The 26,235-nt window shown below is 45.0% G+C and overlaps 1 protein-coding gene across 1 annotated transcript in view; it reads right to left on the minus strand.

Moving 5' to 3' along the window:
* Positions 1-26,235, minus strand: part of Rme-8 (receptor mediated endocytosis 8) — a 187,602-nt gene that overhangs the window by 113,297 nt on the left and 48,070 nt on the right. Inside the window, exons 9-16 of the mRNA XM_075695386.1 lie at positions 21,229-21,407; positions 18,363-18,445; positions 13,300-13,457; positions 11,638-11,737; positions 10,561-10,668; positions 8,384-8,539; positions 7,193-7,249; positions 1,802-2,092 (exon numbers count right to left, since the gene is read on the minus strand). Coding sequence (XP_075551501.1) covers positions 1,802-2,092; positions 7,193-7,249; positions 8,384-8,539; positions 10,561-10,668; positions 11,638-11,737; positions 13,300-13,457; positions 18,363-18,445; positions 21,229-21,407 — 1,132 coding nt within the window. The remainder of the gene's footprint in view (positions 1-1,801; positions 2,093-7,192; positions 7,250-8,383; positions 8,540-10,560; positions 10,669-11,637; positions 11,738-13,299; positions 13,458-18,362; positions 18,446-21,228; positions 21,408-26,235) is intronic.

Consider the following 26,235-nt stretch of genomic DNA (forward strand, 5'->3'; position numbering starts at 1 on the left):
AGGGCTTAGTGAGGGTTGTGCCGTGCTTGCTGACTGAGCGGTTGAGTTTCAGCGTAGTTCTAACGCTTGCCGGGAACGAGAACAAAAATGTCGACTCTCCCGAAGTCACTTTGCAGTGTCCTGTGTGAACCTGAACGAGAGAACGAGGCCTTCTCTGTGCGCTGCGCTCAAGAAACGTCGAGGGACGCCCGACTTCGGTTATGAGCATCATCGAGCGACATCCCTCCGGACAGCGGATGCAGTCCCCTGACCATCGGGATCTCCTTCCCCCGGCGGGGCGGTCTGTTACGTTTCGCCTACGACGCGCGGTAATGCCGGCGCGGATGCAACGGACGCCGGGGCTTCGTTCAAAGCGGCAGACATTTTGGCCCGTTCGGCGCCGCCGCTACGCCTCCCCGCCAAGCGCGTCCAGGCATGTTCCCATGCCACGTGTCTTCGTGTGCGTGTGTGTGTGTGTGTGCATGTTGGTGCCCACGCTTGTCGAAGCGCGGCAGCCGGGGAGAGGAGCTCCCCCAACTGTGAAGCGAGGAGGTCTGACCGGCGCCGGCCCGGCGGATGCGTCACCTACTCATCCCAACGTGCCCGAGCGGCACCGGCCCGGCAGATGCGTCACCTACTCGTCCCAACGTGCCCGAGCGGCGCCGGCCCGGCGGATGCGTCACCTACTCGTCCCAACGTGCCCGAGCGGCGCCGGCCCGGCGGATGCGTCACCTACTCGTCCCAACGTGCCCGAGCGGCGCCGGCCCGGCGGATGCGTCACCTACTCGTCCCAACGTGCCCGAGCGGCGCCGGCCCGGCGGATGCGTCACCTACTCGTCCCAACGTGCCCGAGCGGCGCCGGCCCGGCGGATGCGTCACCTACTGGTCCCAACGTGCCCGAGCGGCACAGTCACGTGCGCATCTATAGAGGCGTTCCTTCTTGCCCTCAACTGTGAGAGTATAAAAGCAGCTGCCCCCGGACGCCGAAGGAGGCTCCGATTTCTTCTGTTGAGTAACGTGCTCTCCCGTCTCTCCACTTCGGTCGACCTGACCGCCCGCTCTTATGCGATGATAGAATAAACAAGTTGTTCTGTTAGCAGTCGACTCATGCTTTGCTCGGACCTTCGAATGCTTCCAGTTGTGCCCCAGGCCGCCAGGCCAACGCTACCCTTGGGGCTTGCGACCCAGGTGCAACAACGGGCGTCAGCGCTGAGGTTCCCAACAATGGCTTTACTAGGGCATGGCCAGGGGTGCGCATCAGTGCCCAGACTAGTATGCCCGGGGGCAGCACTTAACCCTTTCTGGTCCAAAGATTTTTGTTCCTAGGAGTCGAATGTCTTACAGAAAATATTGGACACCAACAAAAACAAACAAATCTATTTTCATAAATGTGAGTGTCAGCAGTGCTAATTCGCATACTTTGTCGACTGAATAAATGTGGCTCTCCCTGAAATTTCCCGAATGTCAATGGGTTGCATCACACCGAGATTAGGCCTTGGGCTTTATTTTTGGGAGCCTGCTGCCTAATGCATAACCTGCCTTGAGCGGCACAAAAATGGTCTTCAAGTAATCTGTGGCCATACTTCACATTGTTAAGACTGTGAATTAAGAAACCTGGAGAACTACCTGCTGCTCAGAACACATTGAGCCTTTTGCCGTCCATGAGAAACACATTTGATTCATTGCCAAGAACTCCAGTGCAAATTTTTTCCCCCAACTTTTGTTATTCAAATGCACGTAACATAATATTATCACTTCATATAAAAATTCGGATCAGGAAAGGCTAAAAGGTCAAGAAATTAAGTGAAACAAAGTCACTGACATTTGCCAGACGCAGGTTGTCCCTCGGGCGGGGAACTGCGGCGTCAGCAGGTGGCTTGTTAGGGTCCTCAAGGAATGCTAGCAGGCCGGGTGGGAGTATGCGCTTGAGTGCCGCCATGGCCGCTTCGTGGCCGGAGACCCAGAGGCCCACAAGGTGACGACACAGCTGCCGCAGGGCCATTAGCCGGGACTCCTGCCCACCGCCATAGAGGGCACCGTGCAGGTGGCGCGGAAGCGCCGCCTCAGCCAGTGCCAGCGACTGCATGCGCCGGGACGTCTCTGCGTCTCCCTCCTGCCACAAACCAGGGGGTGTGAAGGGTGGGGTCCTGACGGCTAGACACACTGCTTCATAGTGTAACAGAGCACGAGTTAGCAAGAAGGTGACCCATACAAGGTGATGTGCGAGCTCTCAATCGTTTTATTTTGCTCAAGCATGTGGCTTATGTACAGAATTCAGAAGATAAAATATGAGAGACAGTGAAAACCCAAGAGCGAGACAAAATTAATAAAAAGAGTGAACTGAGCAACTTGGTAGCGATTCAGGTCGAAAAATGTTGCACATAAATAGCAATGAAGTAGGGAAGAGAACCCAACGCAATGCCCGTGTTGTGTTCTTTTCCCAACATCATTGTGTATGCGCTAAATATTTCGAAAAGATAAAGTGCCGCAGTTTCAAACATGAACATCACTTCCCTCATCCACATGTGTGCTAAAGATGCTTCCCTTTTTGAACACATCAAGCGTTAAAGAATTCCATTTCCTTTTTGGTAACAGCTATGAACAGCACACTAGTGCATTTTATCACTATGGTGCAATTCGAATGCCTGATTAATCTCTGTCTGAGCACAAGAGTACATATTAACTTTAGTTCTTTGCTAAAGCGTCAATCAGATGTGCATGCCGCACAATGCCAAGCTAGATTTCTAGGGTGTGCGATGTAGTTGCAAGAGTAATTACGCACCCAGAGCCTTTCATTAAAGAGGCCATGAACCATCCCTCGGGTCTGGTTAAAAAAACCCACTCTGCTGCTATGAACATCTCAGTCAAATTTCAACCTCGTGCACTGTGCGTGGGGCTCACAAGTGGTGTGCAAAATGACCCTTTTCTCGAACACCCTCTTTTCAACAGAGATGCGTTCTCCTAACCCATATCAGGGCAGCTGGACGGTCACCTCTCGACATCAGTGGACAGATTCCCATAGAGGGCTACCATTGGCTGATAGCTGACAACAATCAAGAAGCCCATTTCGATCAGTGCACTTCCACTGCTGTTACTGTGAATAGTCGAAGTGAACAAAACAGGCGATATTAGAGTGTGCTAGAATACAGGCTGAATTAAGTAAAAATCTGCACTTCAAATTTAGATAAGAATTGCGCACTTCCAAAAGAGCCACGGCTATCAACTGTTCATGCTCGACTGCACCCGCCCACGTAGAAATAAAACTTTGCCCACACTGCTTACTGGTGCCGTAGCCAACAGGCCTCATGGATTTTGGTTAGTCTTGAACACTCAACTAGCCTCTAATCCCGCGAAACTTGTGCTCAAGCCACACATATGCTGTGCTTGCCGCGCCTTGTGAGGAATGGCGGTTAGCACCTACAAGGGACAGGCACTCGCGCCCTGCTGCACCTGGCTAGATGTGCTCCACACCGAGCTGTTGATAGCACTTCAAAATGCGCAATCTGGATTTGCCTGCTATATGTACAGGACAAAGCCAGTCTGCACCACATAGCACGGCCAGACTAGAGCACACGAGCATGCACTCCGGCCCTGCCATGCACTTACAGTGGCACGTAGCTGCGTCTGCTGCGCAGTGCAAATACCACAGCAGCTGCGGGATGCTGCAACAAGCCCTCTGGCCATAAAGCCATAAGTGGGGCACCATCACCGGTGCTGCCTCGCTTCTTCAGAACAGGGGACGTTGAGGGCGAATAGGAAAGGTAACTTTTTCGCTCCTGGTATGTACGCTCGTACAAAGTCTTATTGAAAAATTATTTCAGTATTATATTCCTGAGAAGTACTATACTCATTCCCATGTATTATCAAGGCTTAAAAAAAATGTGGTTCAGGGCCCTTTTAATGCATCTGCCCGTTTGCTACCTACTGTTACATGACAAACGACATTAGTGATGCATTCAATTAACATGTTCTTGTGCCCGACTTCGCAGAGCCACACTATTGTTAACTTTTATGCAAAGAACCAAGTTTTTACAGTGCTAAAAAAACAATGTCCACTTTATGTCGTGAAGCCTTTCTTTTTCTAAATCTAATGTTCGTTGTGAATTAATGGTATCACTAATGGGCTGCTCTTTGTCTACAGAACCTTCACAGTCTTATTTCTTATTTGTAGTGGTAACAGCCAGTTCAGCATCCAAACTATTCACTTTGTCAGGGAAAACTGGCAATGTGAGGGATGCACAGTGTGGTCCACATAAAGGGAATACCCAGTTAGTACTGAACCATCAATTACCGCTGAATACCTCATCACTTCAAAACTTCACTCGCCTTATTGTATCTTGCATTTGTACTCAGTGGCACAAAAGACGCTTAACCCTTTCAGACGCTGTCTACACAACTGTGTACAGCAAGATAATGCATCAACAGCAAACTGCTGATTAATGCAATTATATTTAAAATGTGCTGCATACATCTGGAAACAATTATTATTAGAATGGTGCTGCAATTTTGAGTAGTGTTCATAATTTTTTTAGGAAAATGAATGGGGAGGTAAACAGTTGGGTGTTTTTATTCTGTGTCAGTATGTTATATGTAGCGGGTTCACTTCTTTCATTGTTTGTCAAATTCCATGCACCAGGCATAATTTTCAAGTGGCTGGATAAGTGCTTTTCAAGCTTTGCAAAACACGAAATAGTTTATGTCCTCATATTTGATGTTCCTTTAGCAAGTTTTCGCACGGAGTCGAAATTTTGTAAACTTGACAAAACTCGCGAAAGAATTGAAAATTCTTAATCTTTTCTGCAGCTGTACACTTTCTATGATTCTGAAGATGCAAGAGATGTGGTGAAAGCAAGTTTTCAATCAACTTTATGGATAAAGTGGTGTCTGAAAGGGTTAAGAGTATGGCCTACTCTATCGGTTTTTCCTTCTGCTATGCGCTTCCGATTTTTTCTTTAGAACACTTGCAAACCCAAAAGATATAACTTGTCTTGACTAAACCTGCTCAGGCAATGAACTGAACCCAGAACAAAGACTAATTACAGTAAACAAAGTCTGAAGATTATTGCACCAAATATGTTTCACAGCTGGCAAATCAGTTATGCAGAATTCTGCAAGGTGGAGGAAGGTTCATGAAAAAATTGATATCTACCCATATGTAGCACGAAGCTACAAAGAAAACCCATGCGGGTTTCCTTTATAGCTTCAATTTTTTTCATTTCATGTTGCATAGCAATGACATCAATGCCATTATTTTTACGCTGCCACTGAAGAACTTCAAGTTGTAGTTCATTAGCAGAGCTAAGTGAATTACTATTCTGTATAGTTGTATGGTTACTTCTATTAGCTGTAATTTGTGTACTTATAATTTTTAAACATAAATTTCCACATATTATGTGAATGTGTTAAATATTTATGTATGAATTTAGCCATAACGAGTTGAAAATGTTATTTATTTCAATGTGGAAGAGGATCTCTGTTACTCTTGGTTGTGTGGGGATGCACGACTCTCGCGCGCCTCCTGATATTTTTCCCACCATAGCTTCTATCACCGGTAATCTGGCTTCGCCGCATGGCTTTACGGCAGCAGTCTGTGTGCTTGCAGGGTAGTACGAGAGATGGCGCAAATGTTGCACTGCTAACACCTCCTAACGGCTCTTTAAAACTTACTCGGGCGCAAAAAAGAGAAAGCTGTTCCTCTTTGGCTAGGGGTAAGCAATCGGTGTGGACATTCCGCACGTGTGCTGATCCATGCTTCTGAGAGATCGCCTCACGAGGCTTACATCAGAATGAACGAACATGATTGTTTGAACGCGCCACCGTTCGTGTGTACCGTCACGCAAATGACCAGGCGTTGGTGTCCAGCATGGGGCAAACATATTCGCTCGCTATACGGTTGCGGTGAGTTGGGCTTCCTCAATTTGTCGCGCGCTCATCGGAATGTTTTGTGGATAGCAGCTCGGCTAGCAGGCATTAGTCGTTCAAAGGTGCAATAAATGTCCTTGTGACTGTTTGCACTAGTGTGTCGTCTTTCCTTTGCCCCAAGAGCAGGGATGAGACCCCCACAACTAATAATGTCTGTGTACATATGCTCGCACACTGATGTGCAGCTATATTTCTTGTTCAGTCTTCAGTCTCTCTCAAGCACTCTCAAACTGCATTTTATAACTCCTTGTCTAGGCCAATTCTCTTTAAGAATGGAATAAATGAATAAACAGCTTTGAACACCTGCAAATCTGAGGTCAATAAATTGACTGCCAAGCCTGGTCTCTTGTAACAGCCTCCTCCTTTACTGCCACAAGCCCTACTAACAAGGCAGATTCAAGCCAACACCTGCCTTCAAATAAAAACTGGTAAAATGATCAAATAAAAGAACTGCATTGTCTTCTTGCATTCTTTTGTTTGCCACTGCACGCAATGTCCATGTGACACAGGTGTGAACACCAAATTTTGTGGTACCAGCAGTGTGAACACAGTGCACTGAGGGATTGCCTATGACTATTTAAAACTTTGAAATAATCGCTTTGAAATAATCGCTTTGAAATAATGATGGAGCAAGGAAAAAAAAAAGCTGAGGGGAAGCCACAATAATGCATCCTACTTTGCATAAAGCATGGAAAAAGGCATGAATAAGTCTAAGCTATGCTGTCCTCATTTATGAGACAACAGCAAAAGTTGCTAACATGAATTTGGTCGATGTGACGCAAAGCTTTGCTACAGACATTTTTAGTAACCGTAAGGTTAGCTTTCTCACTTTTGTAATCACTGCATACGAGTCCACTTTAATGCAGGCGCAACCCTCGTGACGAAGCCATGTGCAACAGACACGGCCCAGCATGTGCAGCTAGCACTTCATCTTAGACTTCATCTATGCTGCCATACGTTCGGAAAGTGTGCAATGTAGAGAAGTGGACTTGCAAATTAAGAAAAAGGTGCTGTAAACAGAGAAAGTGGAGGTTTATAGAATCGCACTAGCAGTTTTTCTGTCTTTTGTTTGTCTACATATTCAAACGTTTCACTGAAGAAATGCATCCTTTGAACCCAAACCAACGAGCACAGCTCGTTACACTTATCGCTGCGCATTGTAACACCGTTTGGCAGCCGCACTGAAACATAAGTCATGCTTCAGTGCGTGGTGGCAACTGCCATAACTTTGCATCAGCCACTTATCCCTCTACTGTGCTCACAGTGAGGCCTGAAGTGGCGACACACTCACCTCTATGATTGCACGCATCACCAGGCCTGCCCCCTTCACAATGGCAACTGACGGATGCTGCATAAGTAGAAAAACACCGTCTACATTTCTGTTCCATCTTGCAAGCATCACTGTGCAAATGACTCATTGCATCAGACAGAAACAATGAACACATTGGCACATATAGTAAGCCACAAGACGAGTGCAAGTATAAAAACGCTTTAAAAAGACATGTAAATGAGGCTGTCGTGAGCCTGTTGCTCGACAGCTACCGTTTGCAAATAAAATAGAACAATACTTGAATAACACTGTAGCGAGAATGCATAGCGTTATTCTTATCGTTTCGGTATAACATGCTTCTCATTCTCAATGTAATGAGTAACCCAGTGCCTACAGCATAGGCAGATGATAAAAATTGATGACTAATTGACTGACAATATTCAACCTCACAAAGCAACAGCTGGGCTACAAGGACTGCTATAATGGAGGGGTCCAAGTTAATTTTGACGGCACAATATTCTTTACTACATACCCAAATCATACACAAAAAATGTTTTCAAATTCCACATCCATCAGAATGCGGAAAACTTGCTTGGCATAAGTTGAACCTTAATGTTTCAACATGCAACACGGGCTGCCTGTCTCTATGCTGTCCTGCCCATCGTGTGATTGGCGAGGATATGTGGATGCATGTAAACATGCACGGGAAGAAAACTCTTGGCTAACAAATGAGAAGATGGAAGCCTGCCATGGTGGCTCAGTGGCTACAATGTTGTGCTGCTGAGCACAAAGTTGTGGGCTCAATTCCCGGCCACAAAAACACATCTCGTTAGAGGAAAAAATGGGAAAACATTTATGTGCTTCGATTTAGGTGCACCTTAAAGAATCTCAGGAGGCTAAAAGTGATCTAGAGCCCTCCACGATAGCATTCCTCATAGCCCCAGTGCTGCCTTGGGACACCAAAACCCACCCAACTCAATCGAATTAATCAACAAATGGGAAATAGAATAAGATACTGCTGCCACCAGATGTCTAGCAGAAATGTCCCACAGTTGAACTAGCCAACAGAAAGGAGTTAAGTTTAAGCAGGCCTCCTACAAAGGGGTGCGTAAACTGGCAGCTATCTAGTAGTGTAGGTCAGTATGTACTGTCTGGTCAGCGGGCACATGAGTTTGGCCCTCCATTCCCGTGAGTAAGATGACTTTCACCAACCTGGAAGAGCTGGAAGACCACACGACCGTGAGACGCCACCAGCTCGAGTAGAGAGTCAAACTGTGCACCATCTGTCGTCTCGCTGTATGGTGGGCACATAGCAAACGTCAGCAGGTCAAGCAAGGCACTCACGACCAAGGCCCCTGTGCCCCGCTCCTGCAACGAAAATCCTCTTAGTTGACAGGCACCATAACAGCCAAGCAGTGCCTGCTCCATGATGATATGTTACAAGATATTCTGGGCTATGAGCAAAACGAGAACAAGGTAAATGCGGGAGCCAGCGTTTCGACAAGTGGACTTGTCTGTCAAAATGTTGGCTCCCACTTTTACTCCCGTTTTGCTCATCGGCTTGAATTTCTATCTCCCACTCTTCCCTGTCTTTTTCCAAAATATTCTGGGGTTTTACATGCCAAAATGACGATTTGATAACGAGGCGCATCGTAGTGAGGGACTCTGGATTGATTTTGACCACCTGGGCTTCTTTAACGTGCACCCAGTGCAGGGTACACAGGCGTTTTTACATTTCAACCCCGACAAAATGCAGCCACCGCAGCCGGGATTTGATCCCACATCCTTGGGCTTAGTAGTGCAAGGCCATAGCCGCTATGCCACCACAGCAGGGATATGATATGTTACAAATATGTACTATCGGCATCAAATGAAATGCGAACAGCAGAAACCACAGCTAAAGGTATAGTGCGCATTGTCCAATCACCACCACTGAGAGGTGTGCCCGTCCAGATTGACTGCACCGTGCGATGTTGCCCCGTTATCATGTCTATTCTGGTTCTCTTCGATTTAAAAACGAGAAAACACAAATCTAAGAAAACAAAAGCTAATATATCACAGCATAGGGCAAGTATTATTGCCCAATACAGCGAAACCGTATGTGCTATCGGCATCAAATGAAACACGAACAGCGGCGCATGTGGTACAGTTTCCAGAGTCATCAGTGCCTAGTCACCATTTCTCGCTTACAAATAAAAGAGAAGCACAAAAGGAACGAAAATATTGCAGAATACGGGGAGCATCATCGTATAGAGGAGAAAAAAGAAAAAAGCTTTGAATGGAAAAGAATCTCGTTTGAGGTGTGGCTTCACAGTGATGTTAAGTTACAAGCACAAAGGAAGGCGGTGAACAATGACAAGGTTTGAAAGCAAACATGTTTATTTTGCAAGATCGGGCCCTCCTTGCTCCAAGATGAGTGGGAGAGAAAAGGCTCGAAATGGCGAGACTACAGTTCAAACCATTTGTAATGTAACCGCTTATAGTGCAGGAACGGATATAATGAGGCCATTCCTGACTCCAGTTTATCTTCCTATAGAACTCAATATATATGCATATGGCTTATAGTGCAGCAAAGTAAGACGAAATAGTCATTATAATGCAGTTCCCGGAAAATACCGCAGACAAGCGAGACAGTGGATGTGCTCTTCAATGAGGCATGCCGGCAGAGGGGAGAACAACAAAGGCTACGGGAAGGAGATGCGAATTGAGCGAGCAAACAAAAAACAGATTAAAAAAGAAAAACAGCAGCAGCAGCATGCCATCCAGTAGGTGGGGATTGCCTAGGCGACAGAGAAGTCATTTGCTTTGGCCACTTGTCAGCGGTGTGCAGTCTGCATTGAATGCGTGCACATTGTCGCTATTTGGCTCTTCAGGTTGTGTGCTCAAAGTAAACAGTCACCGATTTTTCCTGATACTGATAGGGTCGCAGAAATGTCAGAATTATCAGGGAGGCCAAAAAAACTAATTTCAACGATGATGTAAATGTTATTAAGGAATATTCCACAGTGGGCTGGTTGGTTCAACATAACTAACACTATTGATCGAAGTGACATAAGGACAGGACTTTAGCGAAAAAAACAACACATAACACGTAAGCACAAACTATAAGTTGTTTTATTTTTCGGAAGAATGAGGCACACATACAGCCTACTCGCATGTGCAGAGATGCTCTTCCTAGTCTACCTACGCCCTCTATTGTCGGTGATTAAGCCAATCCCTTTTTTGCTGAGTGAAAGAGACAGTGCGCTGACACATGAGCCATGTAGGGCCATATTGATGTCGAAGTCAGTCAACAATACCAGTGGGAAAACCAAGCCTGACCTCAACAGTGTGACTGGTGACTTTATAAAGACCACAGATATTCCAAAATGTAGCCGCTAGGAACTCACCACATGCTGTACGAAGCTAGACAGCAGAGCTTCAAGGAAGCTCTTTGAAGACAATAATGCCAACTTGTTCTGCTGCTCATGGTAGAGGTCGCCATTGTCGTGCATGGGCTGCAGCGTCAGTAAAAAACCATGTGTCAGTAAAAATTCAAAGGTCCCTATGATCAAAATGAAGGCAATCATAGTAATGCAAAACCATTGTGCATGTGGCATGCCCAGGGATACTAGTACAGTTGAATCTTTACCTAATGTAAACCTAAAATTCAGTTGACCATGTTTTATTTCAATGAGCATCCTAATGCCATAACAATATTGAAAATACGGGGTGTGATGTGGTTTCAGTTATAGCAAAACAAATTTTTGTTTGGACCTTGGTTCAGTCTCGTAAACTATTGCTCCAAGATAGACAGGCTGACTCTTGTTCTAAGATAGACTTCGAAAAAATCTTCAAAGTCTTTCGATTCCTTTTTTAGGATAGAAACTCAACTGTTGTACAAGGGCAGACTTCAAAGAAAAGACTTTCAGATAGGCCTTCTTCTGAGTGTTTACTTCAGTCTCCCAACTCTTGGTTTAAGATAAACAAAGCAATAAAAATTGGTCTTATTGGAGCTCTCAAATCATGCAGATGTCATTAATACCCCGTTTAGCAAAATCTAAGCAACTGATTTTTTGAAAATCTTTCTGAAAAATTAGGTAGAGGAAACTATCATGAAGTCAAAACCATATGAGAAACAAAAATGGGTCTCATTAGAAATAAGTATACATAAAATTCTATATAGTATCTACAAGTTCACAGTAGTTAAGCATAAGGGATAAAGATATTAAAAAATGTTTGCTGAAAGACCTAACCTAAGGATCATGAAATTCTGTTAAGCTCTTGATATAATCAACAATTTATGCATGACCGAATAGCCCAACATGCAAGGAACATTGTAAACCATGTTTTTCTATGGTTTTTCTTGTGGTCAGCTGGCAAGTGATCTTCAGCAGTGTGCCAGGAAAGCAGGCTGCCGACTTTACAGTCTGGGATCCCACAAGCTTAGAGAACAGGGACATGACGATTCTCTGATGACAACCTGCCTGCATTAGTGCACACAGCATGTCGATTGTCGCATGGGCCACGCCGACGTCATCTAGCTTGAGAGCCTTGAGCACCAGCAGGCCAACCCGTTCCCGAACCCTGCGCAAGCAAGGGTTTCAAATCCTCAGAAATGCAGTGCAAGGTTTACACAGTAAAGAAAGCACAGCCCCATCCTTTCCTCTCGCTACCACTTCTGCCCACCTATTTGTTGACATTAATGGCCAGCAACAGCTTTGCTCCTTTAGCATGGTGCAAGTACACAAATAACTGTTAGATGGGATCAATTACTTGGCCAGCAGCAAGAAAACTGAGTGACACCTGTATCTATGTTGAATCCAAGGTTGACAACTGGAAGTGGCTACTCAGCATGTGGGGCACAAAGCATGCAATGCCATTCAGTTGCTTCCAGAAGAGGTGTGGTGCACAGTCATTATCATGGGGTACTCTGTATAAAGGACAGACTGGATGCTGCATCAATGTGAGCTTTCAGCACAATGAAAGTGCTGGCAGATGTGACAAACTGCCATGCATTGCAGCACACTGCAGCATGTGCAAAATGTGCAACTGCTACATTCATTTCATGTTGTTATGTAAAAAGCCTCATTAGTCTTTTATTCACTGTGCAAGCTCGCAGTAGAGCCCATGTTCGACCACAGTAAATAAATTCATATCGATTTGTCCTCAGGTTGTTCCTGTAAGTAGCAGATAGAGGGAAGCTCTCAGATTAAGCATCAGTGTCATCACAAAGTTCGTATCATAGTGCTCCACAGCTTTTCATGTTGCGTCTTCCTCCTGGGTGTGTTCGGGCAACATACTTGTCACCACTTTCCACACGCACGCTGCCCTAAACAGGTGCATTAAAAAATTTAAATTAAATTATGGGGTTTTAAGTGCCGAAACCACAATCTGATTTTGATGCACGCCATAGTGAGGGACTCCAGAAATTTGGACCACCTGGGGCTCTTTAACTAAATAAAAAAAAATATCTTTAAATCTAAGTACATGGGTGTTTTCACATTTTGCCCCCATCGAAACGTGGCGGCCATGGCCGGGATTCGATCCCGAGACCTCGCGCTCAGCAGCTCAACACTATAGCCACTAAGCAACCACGGCAGGTGAACGTGTGTGTGTCATAGTTTGAGGGGCTTTAGTGCATGGAATCTGAGCTTCATATGTACTGTACTACATGCTTTTGAAGTGATCTTTCACCACTCCCGTACAACACTCAGCTAGATGAGTGTGGTGCATTTGCTAACTACATCAAATTCAATTATTTTACCATTGGTGCTCACGGCAATGTTTTCATTTATTTCCTCAGTCTTCCTTCACGGCATTTAAGAAGTTTAATTTTATTAACCAACTGGATAAGCACACTTTATTATATAACGAGGCTAAAAATACATGGCCATAACATCAAGGTATGAAAAGAAACAATTAGTTACATTGAAGATTTCACAAAATTTAAGATCATTACATCAACATTTAACTGTATTCCTTGGAAGCAGATCGCTGGGACAAAAATAGTAGAAATGAGCATAAATTTCAACCACACATCAATATATGCTAGCAAGACATGCACTACGCCCGCGAAATTAGACAATGCAAACAGGAAAGGGGTTTCTTTCCACCCATTTCCAGCCCTTGGGAGGAGCACCACTGACCTCGAAATCTGGTTGAAGGCAGCGAAGCCAGGCTTCGAGGCAAAGAGGCGCCTCAAAGCATGGAGCTGGGCCTCAATTATCTCCAAAGGCATCTCCTGGTCCAGCACAGACAGCAGGGCATTCTGAACCTGCCTCTCCTTGTTCTCCGTAAAGAAGCCCTGCGTGCAAACGCGACAGACAGGAGTAGGATTGTGGGTCAGTGGGCAACACCTTTTATTTAAAGGGCCCCTAAATCACCTACAATATTTTGGAACAGTTCAAGTAAACACAGGCATCAAGTTCAGAATGCCATCACGATCAACGATGCCAAATGCAGCAGTGCTATGTGGCACAGGGGCGGCAAAAAATTTTAAAAAGAAACCCGCGCTCCTCTCCGGGTCTTTCCGGTGTCCCCAGCACTCATCGTGATGTCACCAGGGTTCATCTGGTGATGTCACCAGGAGCAGATGCTGTCGATTGGTCAAGCAAGAACCTATGACTTCCGGTTAGTCTGCTATCAGATACGTGTGCTCTGTGGTCTTCCTCGTCGTGTTGCTTGCTTGTGCACACTTGCGAATTGGTAACTATGGCCCGCAACACAAGTGCCAAATGGCTTACGTTATAACACATATGTGCTTAGCGGCCTGATTAGCTGTGCGAAGAGAGTCCGACAGTGTTTTGTGATCGCTAGAAGGCATACGTGTGCAGTGCTTGGCTGCGAAAGCGCCGACTGGAAAAACGAAACAACACGACACCGGCTGCTTGCAGTCATCGTTTCCTTTAGCAACGACTTCTGTCACCTCTCTGGCAGAATGTACCAACCCATAGGGTCACCTCGATCTGGGGAAGGCAGTGACGGCAGCTGTTAATCTTCAGCAGAGGTACTTCAACACAGCATCTCTCCGTACAGATCCATTATACTGGCGAGCCTTTCTAGACGTGTGCGCGACACAGGGTCCATAGCAGCACGCTTCACAGGAGCCCAAATGCCTTTGAAACTGTGCTCAGATGGGGCTTCTTGCGTTACGATATGTGGCTCCCAGTGCATGAACGTTGCCGCGAAATCCAGCCCCGTTTCGCAATGTTTGCGCCGAAATGTCTTTTCGAGCATGAAAAGGACATTCTAGACAAAGTCCAGCACGATTTCCGCCACCGGTGGTTGTTTTGATCAGCGGCGCATGACAGCACGAAAAAATTTCAAGGGGGGGCTTAATAATCGAGAAATTGAGGTAAATGCAGGACGTGATTACAAACACCCCAAGACATTCAAGCACTTGCCCGATGACAAAAGCATGCCTCAGTTAAATTCAGTCGCTAGTACTCAACTACTCGTTGCAGAAGACATCCTTGTATTGCATTATAAGATGAAATAAAGTGCTACTTGTCCAGTTCTATTTCATTTTCCGAAAAAAAAAAAGTAATTGAAATTACCCTTGACGGGTGGTCAAAAGGTTTCGTTTTCGCTCACCTGCGCCGCCCACACATTCGTGTTTCAGCAGTTTTGTTATCGTGTAGTGCTGCGCTGGTATTGCTGGCTCGCAACATTCGCACAAACTGCAAGTAGCAAAGAATTCAACTTCCATGTGATCTCGCGGGATACTCAAACAGTCTATGCCACTTGACCAAGCAAAAGCTGCAGTGGTGAATCCACCACTCTGTCTTGGTTTGGTGCCGCCATCTGTCGGGCACCGCTTTATTCCCCGACGGCAGCAAAGGGTGGTGATGGCGTATGCAACGTCACCACTCCCCCGGTTGGGTGGTGGGAGATTTAAATTTCGAAAAAGGTATTCGGACCCTTCAGATTCAATTTTCTCGTAAACTAAGTCTTTTCTTGGCACGAAATGAGCATTGTGAGGTTTCTGGAATGTTATTTAAACAATCCACGTCGACTTAGTATTTTCCTTTAGTGTCCCTTTAATGCAGGTGTTTCAAGCCATAACCGCAGCTCACAGTCCCTGATTACGGTATTTGCTCGATTCTAATACACACCCTTTCTTTCTTTTTTGTAAGAATTGGGTCATAAATTGCTTAAGCAAAGAAATCAGACAAGATATCAAAACAGTCATCGCAATGTTTGCATGCTTTACCGCATGACAAGAATGTATTGCGGCAATGAAGAATTTAGAAAACTGGCCACCATTGTGCAACAATTGTTCTTGTTAAAAAGCAGGTGCATGTAGATTTCTAATTTGTTTACAAGCTCTAATATCACTTATACGTTAGTCTTCTACTTTGGACACATAGCAAGTGGGCACGCATTCGATTCGGGGTACTTTAGAATCAGGCAAACACCGCCAATTGAATCAGTGGCGTGTTGTGGTGTCGTTTATTTTTTTCATCTTGTTCAACTCGACCAGCCAGACAATTTGATCAATTTCCTTGTTCTCATGATAGTTGAATTACTAATAGAAATCTACTATACATCCAAATACTGCTATGAAATAATCTTATGTACATGTAGCAGAGCGGTACAATGCTTCTGCATACACTTCGCTTTGTGTAAGTTGGGCAGCTTCCTAATTTTCTATTTGCACCTGAGGTGATGCTTAGTTGTTAAATATTTATTAAATTAAATTATGCGGTTTCACATGCCAAAACCACTTTCTGATTATGAGGCATGCCGTAGTGGAGGAAATTTCAACCACCTGGGGTTCTTTAACGTGCACCTAAATCTAAGTACACGGGTGTTTTCACATTTCGCCCCCATCGAAATGCGGCCACCGTGGCCGGGATTCAATCCCGCGACGTCGTGCTCAGCAGCCCAACACCATAGCAGCTGAGCAACCACGGTGGGTAGTCATTAAATATGAAGAAACCCAGATGATAGCCATCATGTTTATCAGTACATTAGAACGAACGTGAAAAATTGCTGCACTAAATTTTAGCAAGGTGTAGTCAAAAGCAGCTAGTGCTCTAAAAGAAATGGCAGGCCCTCTCTTCTGTGTACTGAAACAATATTTTGCACAGGTGTGTATAACAACATGCCTAGCACCTGATGGCTAGCCAATAGGATGCAAATCCCAGCACATTTCCTCCAAGATTCTTTTGTGTGTCATAGGCACTGCCGCAGCTCAGAAATCATGCGAAGGAACCGGGCTCATTCTCAGTGTCCTGGGTCATGCACCACTTCCAGCAAGCAGTAACGGCGGCATCTTTCCCTGTGGTACACGCCCGGTGTGCCGCAGGAAAAGCACATTTTGCTACATATGCAAAGAAGAGATGCCGTTAACATGCACAACGTGAACCGTGGAATCGAAGCACAAACAGAGCGGGCACAAATTCAGCAATTCTCTTCACCTTCAGGCCCCTTCTTACTCCAGCGCTCGTTTCTCTCACGGTGACAATTTCACCGATTTCACAGATGGGGCATCTACGCTTGTGTGTAAAATGTGCGCAAGGACAAGAAGTCTTGGAAGCTGCGGCTGATACAACGCAGCACCACCAGAAGAAGGTGACAATAACAGAAAATGATCATTTTAAGATAACGGTGTTGCAAATTCCTTGCTAGCAGACATTGTAAGTATGGATATGCAGAGCAAAAGCTCTGGCCATTTCCACAGCCAGAAAGCTGAAGTGCTAGCAGGTAATTCCTATATTACTACTTGTTGCTGGGTTAGTTTGGTTCATACATCTTGCAGTAGAAAAGACATGAAAAAAAGTAACGAAACGACAGAATAGGAAGGAACATTTACAATTACAGTAGAACCCCATTGATACAATCCCTTTTCGTATGATTTCGCGGCACCAACATTCAAAATCGAGAACACAAAAATTACCCAATACAGTTATGCTTCCTTTTTACTGGTTATATGTATATATATTCCTGGAAAACAATTTTTGGCACCAACATTCAAAAGACTGCCGCACTGTGATCGTATAATATGTTTTCCGGTTGCTAGATCCCATGTCAACAAGAAAAGGCACAAGGCACGCACAACGGAGAGCGGTAGGTGCTCGCCACGGCAGCCTATCCACAGTACTCGTCTGCCGCTGTCGCATGAAAACGCCACAAGCACTCAGTTTCCTCTTTTAGTATCAACAGATTTCTTCACGGGTCATCACACACGACATTACCAGCTATCGCAAGCTACCCTATTGCGATAAGTATCTTCACCTATCTGTTTCACAGGGCATGTGGCATAGTGCTGTTGGAAGCGCACTACACACTTTTCATAGGTGATAACCTAACTGCGCCATCGTTTCCTGATGCAGGCAGCACAGAGTGTCATGGTTCCATTTGGTGGCATTGTATTCCGGCATTGCTTGCCAGCTCAATTTTGTTTTGGATACCTATTGCAAGCTTAAAGCACTCCGCAATAGGAAAACGACAAAGTGTGTCTCTGATCACTTGGGCTCCACCAGCTCGACACATGGCAGTGCCTCGTGCAGCAACAATTCTCGCCGAGTGGGCACGTCAAAATTTCCCACCAAAAGGTGCCGTCCAAAGCAGCTGATAAAGGCAAAATTCGAGGAGCCAAACGCAAGTTTGCTAAAACAAAAAAAAAAAGAAGTGACAACATGCATCTCGAGTCGCTAGGGCCAAACTAGCTTGGTGCATCAGTCTCATGCTACAACGAATTGAACAACCCTTTGTATTACGTCGCTACAGTCGAGTATGCCAAAATTTCTTTTAGTGACTTCGGGTCGTACCGTTTTACCGATTAACACATTCTTTCTCATGTCTTTCTCTAAAACGTATGAGCTAGATTCTACTATACTTCATTCAAAGGACAGCAGCTGATGTGGAGAGGAGTAATAAAGTTAGATGCAAGGAACATTCTTTCCTGTCTGCTTGCTTCCTTGTTCTCGCATCTTTTCCACTAGAGGATGTAATTCCTTCAATACAACACGCTGACTTACCAAAGCAGCTCAGCTCTTTGCACTACTGAACTCCTTGAAAGTCACCACAAATGAAGATCCAGGACTTTATGTTGCAACCATCCTTTGCTTTCTGTGTTCCTTTCAGTCTGTCATTAGCTCAAATGTCACCGCACTGGCTGCCACCAACCTTGCCTTAGCGAATGCTAAAGGAACAGAACTGAAGCAAAAGGGCCCTTACAAAATATGACTATGGTAACACTTGCCTCTTTGGTAGCCGTGTTGAGAAGCCCACTGTAAGGTACGTTGCTGTTGAAGCGAAGCAGAATCTCAGAATAGCCCCAGTTACCTGCAGGACAAGGAGAACAGGGTCTTACTGAAGCACAAAATTAATAGCTCATGATATTAATGATTGCTTCTCAACAGCTGTTCTCGGCCACAAACTCAAGCAAACGCAAGCCTACATGATATCTGTAGAATCACACATACAACTTCAGTCGGCTTCCGTTAATTAGACCTTGCCGGGACCGACAAAACCAGTTGAATTATCTGGCAGGCCGAATTAAACAAAAGAGAGGAAAGACGCAGAAACATGTTGATTTAATTGGCAATATTTTCCTTCAAAGTTAGCTTCGCCAAAATACAGCTGTGTTATACGGTGAACCACACCAAGCAGGAAAAGGAGCCCTTGTAGGGGACACAGCACGTGTTCTTCAATTTACAAACCTACACACACAGTCTCCAGTCAGAGTACAAGCACAGAAACGCCTAATAAGCTTACTGGCATGCCTCCAGAGTTTTAGATAGATGCCTGTTCTTTTGTTGACCCTAAACGAGCCCTAGACTTTCAGAGTTGTTCATCTTACCACCTTCCTTTTAATTACCTTTCCTAAAATACAGATGGTTTTTCTCTGTTTCTCGGTGCAGGATGCGTGCATGCACTTATAATTAAGGAATGCATACTAGGCACCAGTAACGGTCCCATATACGAGACACGTGTGGTGGGCAGGACAAGGGTTAAAACTGCCAGAGCAACGTCAGAAACAGCTCTGTATGGCTGCCAGTATGCTTATTTAGCGTCTAGGCACGCATACTGTGACTGGAGAGGGTGTATGCATGCATGTACAATTAAGAAACACGTACTATGTCCCATGACAGTGGCCCCTTTCCACTCTTGATATGATTCAACACATAACGCAGTTGTATAACAGCGAAGCTGACCAGTCAAGTTCGAATTATCCGGTTAAGGCCAGTTTTGATATCAAAATAACGGAAATTTAGGCCCATATAAATGCAGACGCCTGCCCAGACCTTCGGTCAGGATCGAATTAACAGTAAAATTGAATTAATTGGAGTCAAATTAACAGAAGTTTACTGTACTGCACATGGCAGCACAACTTAATGTCAAAACCTAAATGGCCTGACAGCATGTCTTTTTGCTGCCGTTTGCCTTACACAATTCTTATGAAAACCAGGGGTGTTCAAATAGTGACATTTTCTATTTGCATTGAATATAAATATTGAAAAAAATATGGCCTTTGAATCGAATACGAAATATTTTCTGAAGTGCAATATAAAGTTGCTATGGAGCCAGTGTGATAAAAAAGGCTTGTTTACATTATTTGATACATGCACGTAATGCTAATCACAAAGTGACAACTGGCAAACTAAGGAGCTTGTAAATGATAAATAACTTCAGTTATCTCGTGCACCATGACAATGGCAGCAGTGAAACAAGAGGACGGCATGTCACCTCATGCATGTATACTGTTGTGTTCGTTGAAGCTGCATGTCAATTTTCAAAAATTCAACAGAGATGACAGTGCTTTGCAGAGAAACAGAGAAACATTGCTTTGCATAAATTGAGAGAACAAATTCACAGATTGCCTAAATGTGAACCACTCTCTTGAATGAGCAGAGGTTATTGCACAGGGGTTGGCTGATTCATGCCTTCGCTGAGGAACTGGTGCCTTTTTCGTCCATGGCTGTCCTGAAGCAGAATCATTTAGAACAGTCCCCGCTTACTTCCCGCTTTCTCACCTGAGACAACAATAAGTGTTGTTATCCCTTCTGCTGAAAGTGAAAGAAACAGAATTTTGAATACAATCGATCTCCAATATACAAAACTAGAAGGGGATCACGAAATAGTTCAATATATTAATAATTTGCAACATAAAATATTATGCATATGTGAAGCTTATCTGAAAACTCCGCATATTTTGAGATCCCGAGAGTTTCCCAAGGGATTCAGAGTTTCTTGAAATCGTGAAATGTGGGAATTTACCAATTTGCTTCTCCAAAGCCATGTCTAGAACACATAAGTTTACTTTTTTGCACATTAATACCACAAGTTGCTCGAGTTGCAGAGTGGTCTTTGATTAACTGATCACAATGCTAATCCTAAAAAAATTCATGCTGAACGCACTTCCTTCGTGCTCTCAGTGATACATGCGGGTGGGAATGGACGCAGATGTTCTGCGAGCCGAAAGCCACTTTTGAATTGAACAGCGTCTGTGAGCGCCGGGAGCCGGTGACACAGCGGCTGAAGGGGAAGGATCAAGAGTAAACAAACCGAGAGGCGTGTGCTCAACGACACACGAGATGAACAGACTTGCAGACAAGAAGCGAAGACAACTGTCTCCAATGGGAAGTCCATTTCAAAACCGAAACCTGAAACAACAGCCTCCCTAGGTTGACTCATTTCCAAAGCATGGCTATTAGCCGTTCAACGGTGTATTGTAATGGACCTGCGGCCAGGCCCATTCACTTACTGCAAATTGCAGTACGAGTACACTGATAGCATCCCAGTATGTATCCATGCAGGTTAGCTTGCTTCTGCAGTGTGTGCATTTCTACTTCATACTTCATATTGAAAAGAAAAAAAGAAAAAAATAAGACTTTCATGGGCACTACAACACCTCATGTTCGGGCAATGCGGGTTTTTAGGGTTAGCATTATGACCATTGTATCAAAAGACATTCCACTGTATGAGCAACTTGCAACATTTGTGAGCAAAAGTAAGTCAATTCTTGTGCATTTGACACAGCCTTGAAGAAGCAAATATGTAAGTTACTGCTTTTCCCAATCTCAGGAAACTGAGCTCGCACACATGTGTGCACACAACACACATACCAATAGGCGGTGGTGTGTGAAGCATGCGAAGGTAGGTGGCCTCGACATCTTCATCGGGCGGGCAACCGAGTGGTCCCACCCGCCGGCCTCGTCCCCACTGGCCTGGCTGGCCCGACACCAGCACATCTCCGTTACCTGACGAACGCACCCCATCCAGCAGCGTGGCTAGTAGGGCATCCCTGCATGAAACACCAGAAAAACATTCGCACTCTCAAGAGCACGTCCTTGTTAACCATCCTGCATAAGCGCTTTCAAATAGCAGCCGAGTTCATTGCCTCCAGGTTTCTAACATGCCCACTAAACTTGGCAGCTCAGATGCCATTAACAGCAACCTACGAGCATGTTGTTGGCAACCATCTGTGCTGTCCGCTGAAACGGTGCCTTTACATTAGCGCACAGGTACTCCTGGCAGCAGTTTTGAGGTCAATCAACATATAGCAACAATACCTTGTGACAGTGATCAGATTTCCAGGTTTTGTGAAATGAATGAATGTGTGGTGTTTAGTGGCACAAGGGTCAGGTATGGCCAAGGAGCACCATGCCAGTGTTAATGAGTTCGCAGTGGAGTGATAAGTTCTATGAAGTTAATGTGACGTGGCTGTAAAGGGGCCTAAATATAGTCGCTGTAAATTGCGCAAAATCTGCATGTAATATGATTATGGTAATGACTAATAATGTGTATCATGAGCATTAAAATGCATTGCAAAAGAATGATGAAATATACAAAATATGTCACATGCTAAAGTTGGCTAGAGCACTACTGCCTCCCCAGAGCCCTTGAAACACAAGGGCTTGGAGGCATGTGCTATACAAAACAACTGTCACAGCAGCATCCTCTGGAAGGAGGATGGGTTACGAATTTAATGGGCTTACAACATGTAGGTCAACATTATTCAAGAAAGCAAGGACTGCTTTGGTCTCAAAAAGCAGTTCTTTACCAAGAAACATAGCCTGATGAAGAGTGACACAACAGCGCAGCGGTATGCAAGAGGAAAATGTTTCTTCCCCTCTCCTTCGGCTTCCCACACTTCAGGAGGACATGGAAGACACATCTACCCCACATCGCCACATCTACCACAGGTTGGAGGCTCGTTACCTGTCAACAGAAAGTTACCGAGTGCGAAATGTGTGTCCTATTCTGAGTCGAGTGAATAGCGCATCCGTTCTTCGTGTTTTCTTAAGTTGGAGGTCAGAAACCAAACTTCGGCTTAATCACATGAAACTTATTGCTCGTTCCAGCATCCCGCAAGCATTGCCAGTGGCTTCGCAGCTTGTTTCATAGGAAGGGCTTCATGTCTGTGGCAGGGGAAGTAACAGAAGGAATACCTTGCGATGTTATTGATTTGGCGATTTCGTCAGCAGGCACATCACCCTCGATTACTCTATGGCCAGGAACCCAACATATAACTACATGTCTATGAGATAAATAAGTGTTGTACAAGAGTGAGTAAAGTTCAATGAAAACAGGATTTGTATGCTTTTGTAGAGACATTAACACCTTTACAGAGCTGAACGACGTAATAGTTCTGCAGAAACCCGCAAGGTGAAGAGAAGTAATTAATGAAGAGAAAATCAGACATCCACCTGTTCGTAGTAATTGCTACAAAAAAAATCATACAAGTTCCTCAAAAGAAAAGCCTCACAGTTAAAGAATAATTCGTCCTGGTCCAGGACTCGAACCCGGGACCACCACCTTTCTGGGGCAGCCACTCTACCATCTGAGCTAACCAGGCGGCTAGCAGATGGCACCAAACTAATGTGGGATTTTCGCCTCGTTTCAGAATCGGAATGACACGGACAAGGACAAGGTACCCGGCAGCCTATATAGTATTGAAAGTGCGAGTAGCATTATTTGAGTACCACTGTGGAGAAGTTTAATCATGTTGTACGTGATCCTGTCAGGTCCAGGTGCAAAATTGTGACATGCAGTCAGGAAGGCTGTCAACTTGGCAATGTTAAAAGGCAGGTTATAGGATTTGTTCTGTCTGCATTTGCGGTCGGTGGCCTCACATTCTGCTATTTGTTTGTGCTTTAGGTATGCCACGGAATAATGATTAGAACTGGAAACTCGCTCAAAACGTTCCCCAAGAGCGTCAGTTTGATCTTCTAAGCTGTTCTTTCATCGTTCACTAGGGGCAACGTATGAATTTCTTGTCCCTTTAGCCTTCTGAGCCCATCCCATACTGTAGCCTTTTGAATATATGAATTTATACCTGAGAGAAACCTCTGCCAGCTTGCCCTGTTTGCCTCTCATTGCATCCTTCTTCTATGGGATTTAACCTGTTTAATTTCTATTAGATTTCCGGCAATAGGACATTCACATAGTTTGCCCCAAGCTTTTTTATTTTGTCTCCTTCATACCTGCGTGCAATTGTTATTTCACCAGGGGAACCATTGTTTAAATGAACTGCCACTTGTTTGAGGAATGAACTTTTCAGTGATGTCAATGACAAAAGTAGTAAATAATGATGCAGCATAATCCATAGTAAAATTATTTATAAAATCTCGTGATAAGTAAGTGGATTCCTTAAAAGCTTCCCAGTCTGCTGAGGCCAGTCTCCAGCGAGGGACATGCGGAGGGGAACCATGCTGGGTTAATAAGTTCAGTATTACTGTGAAGTGATCACTTCCGAATGGATTTTTAATTACATGCCATTCTGAATCTGGGAAGATGGAAGAGGAGCCAATCGACAGGTCTACTGACGAGTATGAATTATGGTGAAGATTATAGTACGTTAGTTCCTTCTTCAAAAGGCCCACACCAGAGTTTAAAAACAAGTTTTCAATTAGTTGACCTCTCGCGTAACATTGCGAGTCTCCCCACATCATGTTATGAGTGTTAAAATCTCCCACACGTATCTAACGCTCGGGGAGCTGACCAATGAGGCTATAAAAGACTTTTTTCGAGATGATGGTTCGGAGGTATATAAATGAAACATACAGTGACCAATTTATTAAAAAGAATGGCCCGAACTGACACTGCCTCAAGGGGCGTCTGAAGAGCGACATGTCGACTACTACTGCTACACCGCCAGAGGCATTAGCCTCGTCACAGTTCAGAAAATAGTGCAATTCATCACCATCATCATCATCAGCCTATTTTATGTCTACTGCAGGACGAAGGCCTCTCCCTAAGATCTCCAATTATCCCTGTCCTGCACCAGCCAATTCCAACTAGCACCCACGAATTTCCGAATTTCATCACTCCCCCACCTAGTCTTCTGTCGTTCTCAACTGCATTTCCCTTCTTTTGGCACCCATTCTGTAACCCTAATCATCCACCAGTTATCTAACCTGCATATTACATGACCTGCCAAGCTCCATTTTTTTCTCTCAATGTCAATTAGAATATTGGCTATGCCCGTTTGCTCTCTGATCCAAACCACTCTCAGTCTCTTAACATTATGCCTAGCATTCTTCGTTCCATCACTCTTTGCGTGGTCCTTAACTTGTTCTCAAGCTTCTTTATAAGTCTCCAAGTTTCTGCCCCATTGTCAGCACCGGTAAAATGCACGGATTGTACATGAAGAAAGTTTGTGTTCGTATGTTTCAGATGTGTCTCTTGAACACACAGCAACCCTGGATTATGTTTGTGTAGGAGTTCTCTAATATCATCAAGGTTATGAATGAGTCCTTTAAGATTCCGTTGTAGTATTTGTGTCTCCATTCTGATAAAAGTGTTTTGTGCTGTGTATTTAAGAGACGAAGGTTAGCTCATGGGCCTTTTCCAGACGCCGTGATGCGAGCTTTGTCTTTCTTGGAGCGATCACGAGACTCTCACCACTCCTTAGGCGCTGGTGGCGCCATCTGGCTGCTGGCTGTGTCCATCGCCTCTTGCAAAGCACTGGACATGCACTCTTCTGAGCACTGTGCCTGACGTGGCGGCCTCGACACGTTGGAAGACACCCTTCTGTTGAGGTGGGAGAGCAGCGCTAGCTGCAGCCGTCAAGGGGCAGATGGTGTGACCACCGACTCGCTGCATGTGGGCCGGACAGCTGCCGGGAGCCATTGTGGCACTGCCCCCTGACGTACCACTTCGGCAAAGCTGTTCATTGGCAGGTATGACACCCGCCTATGCGCCTCCTTAAACGTTATATTTTCCTTTACTTTGATTGTGACTATTTCTTTTTCTTTCTTCCAAAATGGGCACGACCGCGAGTCTGCAGGATATGCTCGCTATCACAGTTCACACAGTGTGGAGCGTTTTCGCAAGTTTCAGAGGCATGGTCACCAGAATGATATTTTGCACATGTCTGCCAGCCTCGGCAGTTCTGGGAACTGTGGCCGAAATGCTGGCATTTGAAGCATCGAAGAGGATTTGGAACATACGGCCTGACCCGCAGCTTTACATAGCCGGCCTTGAGCGTCTCAGGCAGGCTGCTTGAGCAAAAGGTAAGTACTAGATGCTTGGTTTTGATCTCCTTGCAATTGCACCTTAGCAAAATTCTTTTAACATTGATTACATTTCGGTCGCTCCAGCCTTCCAACAGTTCAGCTTCTGTTAGCTCCATCAGGACATCATTGGAGACAACACCACAGCTGGTGTTTATAATTCGGTCTGGGGATATTGTCACTGGGATTTCCCCAAATGACACTACTTTAGGAAGATTTTCATGCTGTTTCACATCACAGGGTTCCAAAAGGAGATCACCGCTAGCCATTTACGATGCTTTGTAGCCTGCGCCAAGAGATTCGGTGACACATTTTGACACGAGGAAGGTTGAGATCGTTCTCATCCGTTTTTTCATGGTTTTCAGAACGAATGACATGGAATTGGGAGGAATTGCAATTTGTTGCCAAGAAATTGCAAAACATCTTCGGTGTGCCCTCGTTTCTGAGGGAAATCAAGAAGTCGGGGGAACATCGAAAAAGCCACAGAAGTAACCATAATTTCAGTAGCTATGCCAGCCGCCAACCACCGAGCCCAACAAGGGGACGCTACGAAGCTCGAAGGCAACGAAGACGCCAACTGTACATAGCTAATATAACCTAATATAACAGACCTAA

Source organism: Dermacentor variabilis, chromosome 6 (assembly GCF_050947875.1).
Source record: "Dermacentor variabilis isolate Ectoservices chromosome 6, ASM5094787v1, whole genome shotgun sequence".
Lineage (NCBI taxonomy): Eukaryota > Metazoa > Arthropoda > Arachnida > Ixodida > Ixodidae > Dermacentor > Dermacentor variabilis.